A 15,251-nucleotide genomic window follows, 5' to 3' on the forward strand; every position below is an offset into this window, starting at 1 on the left:
TTAAAGAGTTGTGACAAAGTTTTGAAGATGATTGCATTGACTCTGTGGATTGCTTTTGATTTGGTAGCCATTTTCACAACATTAATCTTATTGATTCATGAGCATAGGGGAATATTTTATATCTTCTGATGGCTACAATATTTTTAATGCCTTCAAGTTTTTAATTGTACAAGTATTTTATTTGCTTGGATAGAGTTGTTACAAAATATTTTTTGAGACTATTTTGAAAAGTATTGCTTATTTGGTATCATTTGTTGAAGATACTGTGACTCCTTCAATGAATATTACAGTATCTTTGTAAAAAGTCATTGAGTTATAGTTTTATAAACTTATATCTTTTATTCTATTTTGTTTATTTACATGTCTGCTTTTTACCAATAATAAGATAATTTTATTATGATAGCTATTTAGTAAAATTTAAAATTAGGTATTATAATACTTCATGAAGTATATTTTTTGTTCTGAGCTGCTTTGTCAATTCTTGATCTATTGTGCTACCATATAAAGTTTTGGGATGTTTTTTCTGTATGCAAAGATAGCACTGGAATCTTGACTATAATTGTATTGAATTTTTGAGTTGTGTTAGGATGGACATTTTTACAAGATTCATTCTTTTGATACATGAACTTGGGAAGTCTTTCTACCTTTAAATGCATTCTTCAACTTCTTTCTTCAACGTCTCAAAGATGTAGAGCTATTTTCTTTTATTGGCTAGGTTTATTTCAAAGTAGTTTGAGCTACAAGGAATGGGGTTGTTTAGCTAATTCTCCTTTCAACATGTCTATCATTATTGTGTAGTAATGGCATGTGTGTTAAATTTGTATTGTGACACTTTGCTGAACATGTTTATCAACACTGAAGGTTTGGGTTTGAATATTAGGGTCTCTTATGTATAGACTCGTATCTTCTGCAGAAAGAGATACTTCGATTTGTTTCTTTCTTTATTTGTATCTTTTTTATTCCTTCTCTTGAGTTTATATAACTAAGACTTCACGTGTCATATTGACTTGCAAAGAGTAGACACAATCCTGTTATTCTCTTCATTGTAACCATCTGAAAACTTAAAAAGCAGATTACATACTTCCAACATATAGTGGTACACAATATTCATTACTGTTCTAAAAGTGAGAAATGGGGACATAGTGTGAAAATATTGTACCACAAGACAAAACCCAGCAAGACAAATTCCAAATCCTATAGCTCTTCATTTGCTATCAAAGGGTTTAGATTGTGCCACACTTCCAGCTTTGCCAACTGCAACACAGTTCCCTCTTTGGGCTGTCTTCAGCTCTCTTTGGCATATATCTCACAGATATGGCATTGCTAAAATTTGAGGTCTCTAATGCAATCCAGGCTTCACTTCCACAGCTTCACATAATGGTCTCTCAGGGTCTCCATGAAAGAACTCCCTTGTCATGTGTCTAGCCTCAGAAGATTTACATAACCACAGAAGATTCTTTGGCTTCTTTACTCCTGTATTCTTGTTTTCTTCATGAATCTAGAACCGTGTAGCCTATGGTGCCAAGTTCATGCTGACTGCTTGGGGTGGAGCTTAACCTTCTTGAATCACATTTGTATAAGCTTTCCTTGCTTTTTAGGAATAGGAAATCCCTTAGGTCTTTCCTTTCATAAATTTCAAGGTTAACTGGGTGGAGTATTGCCTTTAGTTATATTTGTGTAAGACCACCCCTTATGCTCTTTAGCAAAAGCCTTGTTAACAACATTAAAATTTCTCGTTATATTTTTCTCCTTAAACTATACACTTTTGTACTTCTTTTTTCCCTGATTGATCTTTTTAATATAAATCTGCATAAGAGTGAATGTTAATAACTATGTGATGGTGTCAGTATGAGACTGTTTTGAAATCTTCTCTGACAATGATATTAGCTCAAAAAATTTTGATTTACCTTTAGACAGATCTTAAGATAAGAGCAAAAAAAGCAGCATGTTCTTTGAAAAAAAAATCAAAAGTATCATCTCCAGCCCAGTTGCTAATATTGTTCCATTCCGAAACCTCTTGAGCTGAGCCACCATAGTCTACATTGCTCTCAAAGTATTTTATTCCATTCCCCCAGTAGGATGGCCAATTAGTATCCCAATTACAGCATTCAGTGTAGCTTTCCTAATTCAAAATCTCTAAGTCTTCCACAAAAACAGTGCCATCACACCTGTCACAGAAATACTCCACTCTTAAAACCAATTTCTGTCTTAGTTACTTTTCTATGACAATGACAAAACATCATGACAAAGACAACTTATAACAGAAGCTTTAAAGTTGGAGCTCAAAGTTCCCAGAGTTAGAATCTATGACCATTATGGTGAGAAGCATGCATGGCAGGCCGACAAGGTGCTGGAGCAGTAATTCAGAGCTCACATCTGATCCATAAGCACAAAGGACTGAGAGAGGCACCTGGGAAAGGCATAGACTTTTGAAACCTAAAACCCATCCCCAGTGACACGCCTTCTCCAACAAGGCTGTATCTCCTACTACTTCCCGAACAGTTCTATTAGCTGGAGACCAAGTAGTAAGTATATCAGCTAGTGGGAACCATTTTCATTCAAATCACTCCAGATATCTTAATTGTGTCATAATTGATATTTTGATACTTAGATTTAGATTTTCTTTCAACTCTTGCAATTAAAAAAAATCTTCTTGATTTCTTCAGTGAACTATTTGTCATTCAATACTGTGTTGATTAATCTCCATTAGTTTGTGTACATTATGTAGCTTCTATTGATGTTACTATCCATTAGATATGAGCTATTTCATTTTCCTATATTTTGGTGTTGGTTCCTATAGTACGGTGTTGGGTGTGGAGTTTTCATATATAGCCTTTATTATGTTTAGGTATACTCTGGTCCCACCCTCTCTAAGGCTTTTAATATAATGTCATGTTGAGTTTCATTAAACTCTTCTTTGTATCATTGAGATAGCACATTGTTTTTAAGTTCATTTATCTGATTTTGAAGCAAGTCTTCATCTCTGGGGTAAAGCTAACTTGACTGTAGTGGGTTACATATTTGATATATGCCTGTATTTGATTTGCAAGTATTTTATTGAGAATTTTTGCATCTATGTTTATGAAGAATATTGGCTGGTAGTCTTCTTTTTGTTATGACTTTGTGTGCTCCTTAGTGTTTGGGTACAATGTTCTGTAGATTTATATTAGGAAATTTGACTCATTGTCATTTAACTCTAATGTTTCTCTTAAGTTTTTGTTTGAATGACCTGTTTATTTGTGAGAGGAAGGTACTGCAGTCACTCACTATCACTATGTTGTATTAATCTTTGTCTTACATGGAGTGTTATTTATGAAATTAGGAGTTCCTATGTTGGGTGCATACATGTTCAGAATTATAATACCAACATGATGAATATTGTCTTCTTGATGAATATAAAGAGACATTCTTTGTCTCTTATATTTTCAGTTTGAAGTCTAGTTTTATCAAATATTACAACAGATACACCTGATTTCTTTATTAGTTTCATTATCTTGGAGTATCCTCTTTATCCTTTAATCCTAACGTGGTATATATCTTTGGTAGTGTGGTATGTTTCTTAGAGACAAAACATGGTGGGCTTTCTTTTGCCTTTTAATTTTAAATAGTTTATAATATCATATGTATCTATACAATTTCCACCCCTACCTCCTTCATCAACTAATCCCATGTCCCTTATTCTCTTTTAAATTTCGGACCATTTGTCTTAGTGTTACTTCTATGTGTGTGTGTGTATGCATATATAACCTACTAAGTCAATTTAGAGTTCTTTGTATGTACATGTGTTTAGAGATGACCACACGGAAGTTGATAATCTATTAGGCTTGTCCCAACGGATAAATAATTCTTCCTCTCTCAGCCATTGGCTACCTGTATCTCTTCATCTGGACATAGGGTAATGTTAAATTCTCCACATCCACATTGGCATGTTGATTAGTGTGACCATGATGCATGCCTTGTTTAGACAAATATATTGTTAAGATTTCATGTATGCAGCATATCTCAAACCAGGCATCTTGGTTTTCTGACTCTTAAAATAAAATTACATTGTCATCACTAGAAAATCTTTAATTTATATTTAATGTCTGATGTTTTATTTAAAATTAAATCCTCAAGAACTAGGAAAGAAATTCCAGAAATTTCCATTTAAAGCCTGGCCAGGATAGTTGCGATTATTCAATTCTAGCATACAAATTAGCATGAGTAGAATTGTAGGCTCCATTCCTTCTCAAAGACATTCATAATTAATGCAGACACAAAGAACATATGGCCAAATGCTACACATAAAGATAACAGTACAGGGCACTTCAGAAGGATGTTCATCTTGCCTGGGAAGATTCGCAGTGCTGATTGTCTAAAACCACTGGAACATTTTGCTGCTGAATACATACAAGAATGTCAGTAATGTTGAGAACTCTCTGCCTTTGATATCATATTCCATTCTCCACCCCACCCCCAAGACCAGGTTTCTCTCTCTCTCTCTCTCTCTCTCTCTCTCTCTCTCTCTCTCTCTCTCTCTCTCTCTCTCTCTCTCTGGCCTTGGCTGTCCTGAATTCACGTTGTATAACAGACTGGCCTCAAACTCACAGCAATCCATCTGCCTCTGCCTCTGCCTCCCACATGCTAGGATTAAAGGCTCGCGCCACCACACCCAGCTGCATTAGTGATTATAATGACAGAGTGATTTTTCTTGGTGATAATTTTAGATTATTGAAATGATGCGGAGCAGAACAAAGAGTATTTTATATAAAGGTTATGGCATCCACACAGGAGTACTGGCTACATCCTGCTAGTATTTTCCAGGCACATGGCTCACTCGTAATCTCTGGGAGGCGTGCTTTCTTAGGACTTTTCTCAGAGCTGCAGCCACTTCTCTGTTCCTCAAACTGTATATGAGTGGGTTTAGCATGGGAGTGAGGATGGTGTAGAAGGCTGACACCACCTTATCTTTCTCAGGTGTGTGGTAGGAATGAGGCAGTACATTGGTATAAAAGGCTGCCCCATAGAAAATGCTCACTACTATGATGTGGGAGGAACACGTGGTGAAGGCTTTACGCCGGCCCTCCGCAGAGCTCATGTGGTAGACAGTGATGAGGATGCGTGTATAGGAGACCGAGATGAAAGATATTGGGATGAGTAGCATCAGCACACAGCATGTGTACATCAAGGTTTCATAGAGTGATGTGTCTGTGCAGGATAGCTTCAGCACAGCTGGGATCTCACAGAAAAAGTGGTTGATCTCTCGGGAGCCACAGTAGGGAAAGCTCATTGTAACAGGTGTCAGCATGAATCCATCCAAAGATCCACCAGCCCAGGATCCCAGCACCATAAACAGACAAACCCTGGGACTCATGACTATGGGGTACCGTAGAGGGTTGCACACAGCCACAAACCTGTCATAGGCCATGAGGCCCAGCAGGAAAAACTCCCCACCAATCAGTGTTAGGTAGAGAAATATTTGCAGTGCACATCCCAGAAAGGAAATGGTCTTTTCTTTGGACAGGAGATCTTGGAGCATCTTGGGAACAGTGATACAGATGTAGACAGTATCCATGATGGATAACTGGCTGAGCAAAAAGTACATGGGTGTGTGAAGACGAGAATCGACACGGATGAGCATAATCATGACTAAGTTGGCTGTTACAGCCACCACAAAGATGGAGAAAACCACAGCGAAGATCAGCCCAGGAAATGTTGGGTGGGTGATGAGGCCCAGGAGGATAAAGTCAGTGGAGTTCTGGTAAACAGCCTTCATTTTGATAGTGCATGGCAGCACTGTTGTCTGTAGAGATATAAAATTGGTGTGTCAACTAATTATTATTTTTGTACTTGGGAAGCACTTGCTATTAGCCATGTTCAAAGCAATACTAAAGAAGGAAAGACTGTTCACCTCAGAATCTTCTTAACTCCTTGCCTGAACAAAGCGTTACACAAATCAAAGTCTAAACTCAAATCCACCAGTTCCAATGGCTCATCATGGATCCAAACCTTCTAAGTTGGATGAAAGAAGTAAATGTAACCACCAATAGTAGTACTTCTCTTGGTATTTTTCTTGTATTTTGAACCATATTCTACATAATTCTTGTAATCTCATTATCCATATTGAATTTTCTACACCATTGGTAGCTACACTATACTCACTATATCCTTGCAACCATTATTGCTTCAATAATATTTTTTCACCTGATAAAATAATTAAGTGTTAATGTCTTATACAAATAATATTTGCAACTAAAGATATTGTTGTGATATGAACATATAATCAAGTTTTTAAACAAAAAATCATTTTTTGTTATGAGAATTATTACATATCTATGAATAAGTTTGGGACATCAGGTTAACAAGCCAGTGAAGACAACTTCCTATGAGAGTTAGCTTCACACTGTCTGATCATATGATGTTATGCTCTAGAGAAGATTCTTGGCTTAGATGTGAATACTTTAAGGACTAATTTCTGCTTGTTCTTAGAAGACCACATGGGGTTAAAATCCTCAGGTCGGGGTCTCTAGAAACTCTCCTTAGGAAGCAGTGCTTTAGGTTCCTCATTATAGTGGTCTTTCTGACTGACACCATAAAATCAGCAATGATTTGTGATAAACGCTTCATCATTACATTTTTTAAAAAACATATTTTTCTCTTAAATTATTGTCCTGTCAAAAGATTAGCCAATTTCCTTGAGAGGGTGTTCTAAGCTTGTGCAAATGTGATCTATTGTTAACAGGGCTTTCCCTCCTGCTTTATTTTTGAATTTTTATCTATTTTTGGTCTTTAATGTTTATAAATAAAGTAACTCCTTAGTCAAAATGGGAAAATATCAAAAGGTTAAAAACTCCTTTGAATTATATTTAGATTCTCATGCTTTCCCCATCCAGGAATACGAATGTGCTCTTCTTCAATATGTTCAGTGAATATCAAGGGATGTATTGTCAAGTTTTATTATTATAGCATTGTATGCATAAGGTTATTGTGTAATTCAAAAACTCATTTCTTTACCCCCCCATATCTGGTTGCAATCCTTGTTTTGAGAATCTCCTATCTCAGGAGCTGTGGAAACATTGCTCTCCAATTGTCCCATGGTATGCCAATAAAGCAGCTTGCAGAGCAGGAGAGAGAATAGGGATAGACTTCTTGTCAGTCAGGGGAGAAGGAGTTAGAAGAGGAAGTAAGGGACTCTGCCAGGAGCAGAGGTCCAAGAAGACATCAAGAGAAGGGAGCTGGATCAGGAAAGCTACGAAGTGCAAATATCTCAGTATCCCTGGGATGTAAGCTGGGAGGAAGCCAAAGTAGCTTAAAGTGTTAAGAATAGAGTAATAACTTCTCTATGCTGTGAAACTTGTTAATAATAATATAAAGCAGTCTCAATTATTTGTATGATAGCCATGCTAACAAAGAAACTGAGAAACGGTCATATAAAAATAAATATAGCAAACCATGGCATGCCATTTCATAAAAAAACTTCCAAAGAACCATACGTATGTAAAATAATACATAATTTAGATATACTTGTATTTTTGTTAGTATGTGCTAATATATATAGTATATAAAGTATATTAATTGTAAGTTAATTATTATTTAATAATTAACATACTTATTACATTTAATTAAGCTATAATTATATTTAATTATAATTAATGATCAGGATATAATAACTATTAATTATAAATTTATTATCTTGATTAAAATAAAATATATTATATATTTGGCACATATTATGAGTCAATGAAGGGGGCAAACTCTGAGTATGAAATTTTAATTCATGCCAAGATTGATTAAAAACCAGATTTTGTCCCCTTTAACATATGAATCTGGATGTGAGCCACTGGTAAAGAAACTATATTTAAATCATTGAAAACTGAAGCTCCACTTAAAGGGTTTGTGTAATGACTAGTTGGAAATCAAAAGACTCAGACAGGCAGCCAATATTATTTTGACCAAAAAATCTTTGCGGTTTTTTGGCAAAATTGTAGATTTCATGTGTTAATTATTGGTATTGCCAAATCATCTTCCTCTTATCCATTTAAAATATATTCTAAATAAAACTGAAATAGCAAGCATTTGTTAACAAATTCAAGTTAAAAATAACCTAGAAAAAGAAGAAATTGCTTTTGCATAGGTATACCAACTAGGGAATTTTGTGTAAAGATTCAGATCATACTATACACTGTATTAAAAATATTTCAGATCCTTCTAGACACCCCACACTTAGAGACAGTGGCGCCCAACCACTTGCCGTAGGGATTTCATTGAGCCATCTGGTATACTTCACAAAATTGAAGCCTACTAAGCCTCTGACCAGGTCTTTAGCTCAGCATGGTTACTTGGCTGACATATTACTTGAACTTCCAGCAGTTCTGCACCTGGCCCAACAATTGCACCTAAAACCAGCCTTGTGCTTTAGCAGGCTTTAGCGGAGGAGTTCTGTGAATGGTTTATTACTGACTCACTGGGGTAACTTACACACACTCTGCTTACATCTATGTTGCCTACAGGAAGCCTCCTGAGATCTCCAAGGTTTTTGTCCCTTCCATACTTGTTCTGTAACCTATAATTATGCAAACTATGGTATGAGATCTCAAATTAGTTAATTAGCAACTAAGATAGGAATAGAATAAAAGAACCCATAATTGCTAGTGATCATGAGTGCCAAGTTAAATCAAGAATGTTTGGTGAGTTAAAACTAATAAAATTTATGTAGCTCGAAAATGTATTCCTACTTAATAAAATGTGACATTAAAAGAAAGCATACACTTGACTGTGTTACTAATACATCTTGCTCAGGACAACAGATACTTATTGAGTTTGTGTGTCTGTATTATGAGCAAAGATTTCTGTGCATTAGTTCTGTTTACATATGTTCCTAGAGTTCTACTTCAGAAATCAGAGCTGACATGCTTGTTTAATGTTGTCTTTCTTGTTTATCCTTTAAGAAAACCCTGTTCTTCACTACCTGTTAAGTAAACTTGCCTTCTTGATATTCATTTTTAATTTCTCAAGGCCCGAGTGTTCTCTCCTATTTTCCTCACTAATTATAGTCTTCTAAAAACTAGAAAGATGAGATAAAAGGAAAAAGAGAAAACAGAAGCAACAACAAAGAATAAATAAAGATTTTTCATCTGCTTGACTTTATGGTCGCTTTTTTGTTTGTTTGTTTTGTTTTGTTTGTTTGTTTTTTGCTGTTTGGGAGCTGGTTAGGCCAGTGTCACACAGGCACCTACTCAAACAGTACTGAGTAGAACTGGGGAAGTAAGCCAAATGTGGAGGAAGCTGTACCTGGGACTCTCAATGTCTGATGTCAAGATGGTTGGGTTTATAGCTGAAAAGAATGGCAGAGCCTTGTGAGAGGCATTTAGTACCAATGGTCATCCCCATGGGGAGAAGAGGTCATAAGAATGAGGAAGGTTTCTCTGCAGGGACAAAGTTCAGGACAGCATGGCTTAGCAGTGTCACAAAAATCCAGTCAAAGTAAGTGATCATCACTTGCTATACCTTAAAAGAAGTATCCTTCAAGTGAGTACAGATGATATCCCTTCAGGAATTTATACCAACTCCTCTGACAGACTTCCTCAGGTACCCAGGACTCCAGGAGCAGTGAGAAGTTTTCTGCTAGGGCCTGCCATTCATGTGACCAGAAAGCTGAGAATGTGCTTGCCTGGTCCATTGTTCCTGAAACACTTTCAGAGGAAGGTTTCTAGTGTTTCTCAGAGGTGAAATAAATGCCCTGTGTGCAAACACCTTCTATGTTCAAGGCACTGTACCTCACACTGGTGATCTACAAAGATCCACCACCATGACAGTTTCCCTAAGGAGTATTTGATAAAGTTTGAGAAATACAATATATACCAATGATACTTATTAAACCAAATAGTAGATGTAATGAAAATTTCTAGAGACATATTTTGTTAATATGTTCTTAGTCAGAGAGAGAGAGAGAGAGGGAGAGAAATAGCATGGCAGAAGCTGCTCACGTATCTGTGCTATATGGAGCTATAAATTTAACATAGGAATAGCATGATAGGCATATGTCTCTGAAACTCATTCTTTTTTTTTTTTTCAGGAAAAGGATTAAACTGTATCGCATTGCTTTAAATAGGGTTGTTAATTTCTGAGTAGGAAAAAGTTGACCAAAGGTTGCATTTGGTATACATGTATACATGTGCTTTAGATAAAAGTTACAAAAAGAAAGAAGGCAAAGATGTGAAAGACACAATGACCCAAAGAGACATCAAAGGAGAAATGGAGAGTTGTAGCAGAATATTCACTAAACAAGCTAGGGCATGCCACAGGCACGCTAGACGCATCACATATTTACATTGTAGAAAGTGAGAAAGTGTGAAAGTGCTACTCATTACCACCCACATCTGCTATAGGCTTTATCTGAAGAACTCAGCCTGGCATTAGAGGCTGAGATACCTTAAAATGATAAGACATATGAGGAGAATGAAGCGATTGCTTCTTTGGAACAGCAGCCTTAGGAAACAAGAGAAGACAGCAACCAGCTCAACCAGGCAAGGTGTGCAAGAGCACAGGTGGAAATAGGCGTGGGGGAGGCATGGGGTAAGTTAATTCAAAAACAGCTGAGAAGAGACCTTCAGATGCAGGGTGTGGGGAAGTGAAACCAGGATAAAAGCTGGCAGACTGTCTAAAATACTGAAAAATGGGGTGTGCATGTGCGTTCTTCCAGTGAGAAACAGCAACAAAACAGTTATTTGAGGATAGTCAGGGTAGTCTTGAAAGCAACATCACAGACACAAGGTACTAACAGTAAGTGTTTAACAGCCACACGAGCTATGTCTGTTTACACTTTCTTCTATTCTTACTCTTGCTTCTCTATACGAATTTCTTTGTGTTTATACATGAAGAACCCATTTTGTATCACCATACATCTCCAAAAATGCTCCCTAGAGTTGCTATACTCACTGCAGTACACGGTGATTCAGTCAGAAGTGCACTGCTATCTCTCTGTATCATAACCTTCACAGTCAATTTAGAAATTGTCAAAGTGGAAAATTAAACGTGAAAGTGTCAGAGATGATTTGTCTTCTAAAAGTCAATATGATGGTGGCATGTGGGTAAGATTGTGTGTTTCTGTTTCAGATGGTAATTGATCAGAAAATATCAATGAACATAGAAGGACTATGGTTTCAGTACACAGAGATAAATTTCTGAGCAGTGTCATCAGGTAGTATGGTGGCAAATAGAAATCAAAGCATGTTTGTGGCATATGGACCAGCGAGTCCACTGCGCTGTTCCTGAAGGAAGGCAGCTGGAAGGTGAGAGGGAAGGAGCGATTTCACAGGAGCAGCAGTGAAAGGGAGAGAGGCAAAGCAGAGACCTAGGGTTCCACACACACAGTGCCACCATTGCACCCTGCAGTCTAAGCTTCCAGCATGTAACCATCACTGCACGATACTGACTCACTCAATTGGGTAGACTTCCAGATGACACAATATGCCTTCTTGGGGTTTCTTGGTGAATGTCATCTATTCATAGTGACAGTGTTTGACATCAAGGTACGGGGAAGAAAATAAAATTTTAAAAAAGGATCCAATTGGAAAAGACAGTATTCAACTTCTGTATCTTCCTCCAAGCACATAAAATTCTTCTTAATAACCACCTACGTACATAGAAACAGCATTCTAATTAACGTTATTCAAAGGGGCCACGTGTGCTGTTCCACTCTTGCCAGCTAAGCATAACTGTCTGAGAACTTCCAGTGATGAATATTAGCTGTGCTCTTTTAAGCATTAGCGCTTAAAAAATAAGTTTCTAAAAATATTTTTATTTATGTCTATGTGAGTGTATGCCATATTCGTGGGGGTGCCAGTGGAGGCCAGAAAAAGGGACTGGATTCCCAGGAATTGCAGTTACAGGCAGTTATGAGCTGCCTGACATGGGTGCTGGGAACTAAACTTTGGTCCTCTGGAAAATTACCAAGTATTCTTTATTGCTCAGCCATCATTCCAGCCCCTTATATCCCAATTTTCTATAAAGTAATGTATTTCTGCACTTATTCTCATATTTCTTTTATCCCCTTGTCAAGTTAAACATTGCTATTTCATAATCTTGCCAAGGAGTAAGTGTATGCACTTGGTCCTCTCAGTATTAAAATGGGTACTGCTTTTGTTTGCATCATAGAAGGTGACTACAGCTTCTACTAGTGTCAACGACATTCAGAGAAAGAATCTTTGTACGTTAGTGATACCTTCTTATTTTTCCATAAAAGTCCAAGATCTTACCTCAAGCTGGTGAGCCCAGGGCTTAGTGAGACTTAGCAGTGGGAGGCAGATGTCTTAAATACCTGGTCATGAAAGCGAGGCTAAGTCAAGGTTAACTTTCATGGAGAGTGGATTGCTCAAGCCCCATGAGGAAGCTCTGGGTCATTAATCACCCGGGTGCCTTGTGCTTTGGAGAATGCATTGCTCTACCTGCCAGGTTGTTCTTTCCCCAAGTGAGAGCTGGCATTAATTCTTGATATTTCATCATAGAAGCTATTTTCTAACCTTGGAATCTCTCTGGTTTGATGAAAATGATGAACACCATGATCGAATGTTTTTTGCTCACTCAGTCTGGTGATGGCTGTACTACTTATGTGACTTCTACATAGTGCTGATCCACTAGACACAGGCTTTATAACTTTACCCCCTACATTACAGAGGAGGGAGAAAAGCAAATGAAAAACTATGCGTGTATATGTGCTTGCTTACAGTGTTACACAGTTACTAATTCTTTCTAACAATAATTTTACAGGTTATCCAGAAATGAAAAAGATCCTTCCACTATTTGTTGGATTAACTTCAATCTATCTTGTCCAATGTACTGTTGCTCTTTAAAAAGCTACAGGTGGTTACACCTGGATATTTATCCTCCTGATTCTGCATTGTTGTATTGCTCTGGCAATAACTGTGAAGGCTACAACCACCAAGGAGTTTAGGTTCTGGGCAATAGTCACTTTCATGTATCACAGAGCAACACATGTCTATAATCATCATATCTGGAGTTAGCAGAGAAATGCATCTGGACCAATTAGACCAAGCTTCTACTATTATTGTCAACAATTTTTCTAAATCAAACCACAGACCAATGAACATACAATTGACTGGTATGTGTTTCTAAATCATATGTCATAATTTTTTTGTCTAGTGTTGAGCTTAATTTTTATATTAAAGTATACTAGCCCAAGATTTTGGTACATTATGGGCAATTTAAGATGCCACAATCTTGTTCACATTTCTTGATCATGTTTCTTTTCTTGCTCTCTTTTCAATATCTCATTTCTTACTCCCTTTTTCAGCAGTGACATTTGCATGGAAATAGAAATAAATAGAAGCCTACAATTTAAAAATAACTTTGAAAACCGGGTGTTTGGTTTTAAATAATTTTATATACCTTCACAATTCAAATGTGAATCCTCATTTGAAAAATATTCCTGCTGTGTATCATGAAAAACTTAAGAAGCTGCTTCATACATTTCTTCTTATACCTCTGAAAGAAGGATACACATGCCAGTGGGTCTGTGACAAAAGGTAACCATGAGGTTAGTTAAAGACCTGAGACAAGAAGATTTCACAGAATATCATTCTGAGAAATGTAGAAACTTATGAACCATGTTGATAAACAGTTTTTAAAGGTTCAGGGGAAATGCTGAAGAGACTTAAACTGAGGCGGATATATTTGAATTGTATCCATAATTCTATTACATTCTGTGTGTCTTTGAATGAGTTCTAGATGTTCTTTGATGTTCAAGGTGTTCTTAGATGTTTTCTCACCTGCTGAATAAAGTGCTTTGGTACAATCCAGTCATTTCTGAGCTCATCAGAGTCCATAATTGGTGGATGTTAAGTTTAAATGGTGTGAGTCTGTTTTGATATATATTGCATTATCATATTTACTTCATGTGCAGAAACTCTATGATCATCTCTAGTATGCACTTAACATTTTTATAAAAATTAAAGAAAATAATCTTTTCTTTATTTTCTTGAGATTGTGCTGTGAGATATCAGTGACAGTAGCTGACATGGCAGACAAAGATAGCCACAAATTGGGAATCTGGTCCTTGCTGTTGTGTGATACTATTTCTGGAGAGACATAATAAACATCTACTTACTCATGAGAGGGAACCAAAATCAAACCAAAGTAAGGATAACCACGAAAGTCCAACTTAGTAAACCAATGACTTGTATTAGGGATACTTACATGAGTATGGGTAAGAGGTTACCTAAAGGAGCAAAAATACTCAATATGGTGGTTGCATTATCAAAAGTCCACTCTATTGTATGTGATGGCTCATGAAAACTAGAACACAGTTTTGCAGACACCAGGATTGAAAGATAGCATCGCTCATGCCACTGAAGGAGAAGAAGCTAAACTTGGAAGTTAAACTTGGGGAGCTGCCACACTGGATACTGATGTGGAATTTCACCCCGCAGTGGGATTACAGGAGCCTTCCAGAGAGGTTATAACCAGTATTACAACAAGTACATCAATGTTTAGAAAGGTAGTATCTTGGGATTAACATGGTGCTGACAGCCTATGTGGTTTTTAGCTACTGCATTTCTTACAAGGAACTCAAATATGAATGGCGACAGAAGTACCACGGAAGAGGGGTCATCATGGAAGGCACTGCCTGACTGAGCATAACTGCCTGCCCCAGTCCCTTCCATGAAGAATTTGACTGTGGCTGAATTTTCATATCTTGAGAACTAGTGTCCAACAAAAGGTGACTGACTGGGAAGAAGAAGAAGAAGAAAAAGAAGAAGAAGAAGAAGGAGGAGGAGGAGGAGGAGGAGGAGGAGGAGGAGGAGGAGGAGGAGAAGAAGAAGAAGAAGAAGAAGAAGAAGAAGAAGAAGAAGAAGAAGAAGAAAAAGAAAATAGAACAACCCTGGCACTCACTGCATAGCTTACAAAGATCTCTACAGGTCAGGGAGTGTCTCTTCTAGGCAGCTAAGCTAGTCCAAGAATCTCCCAGGGAGTTCAATTGGTCTCTGTCTTCTAAGAAACTTGGCTGGTTTGCCTCTTCCAGGTAGGAGGGGTCCCAGTGTATCTTGTAAGCTTCAGGTACTTCCAGAATATTCTGAGTTGTTTACTTACTGAATCTTAAGAAGCCTCTTTTAGAACATACTGGTCCTTAATAAGCTTCCCTGCAGATTAAAATGTATCAACTTGAAAAAAATGGTTGAACAATACTTTTCAAGATTTAAAGACTAAACTGTATCCATTTATGTCAGTGTAGAACCTATAGAACCTGACTGCTA

The 15,251-nt window shown here is 37.1% G+C and overlaps 1 protein-coding gene and 1 pseudogene across 2 annotated transcripts; one reads left to right on the plus strand and one right to left on the minus strand.

Annotated features, from left to right (window-relative positions):
• Positions 1-4,789: 4,789 nt before the first annotated feature.
• Positions 4,790-5,755, minus strand: LOC311605053 (olfactory receptor 2T2; the record flags this gene model as incomplete). Its single annotated transcript, XM_084795342.1, has 1 exon — positions 4,790-5,755. One exon carries the CDS (start codon positions 5,753-5,755, stop codon positions 4,790-4,792), a length of 966 nt encoding a protein of 321 aa, XP_084651468.1.
• Positions 5,756-11,221: 5,466 nt separating this feature from the next.
• LOC311605055 (ATP synthase subunit f, mitochondrial-like) lies at positions 11,222-14,627 on the plus strand (annotated as a pseudogene). Its single transcript has 2 exons — positions 11,222-11,270; positions 14,332-14,627. The product of its transcript is annotated as an ATP synthase subunit f, mitochondrial-like (transcript).
• The last annotated feature ends 624 nt before the right edge of the window (positions 14,628-15,251 follow it).

The sequence above is a fragment of the Acomys minous genome (assembly GCF_964271855.1).
Source record: "Acomys minous genome assembly, chromosome: 9".
NCBI classification, from domain to species: Eukaryota; Metazoa; Chordata; class Mammalia; order Rodentia; family Muridae; genus Acomys; species Acomys minous.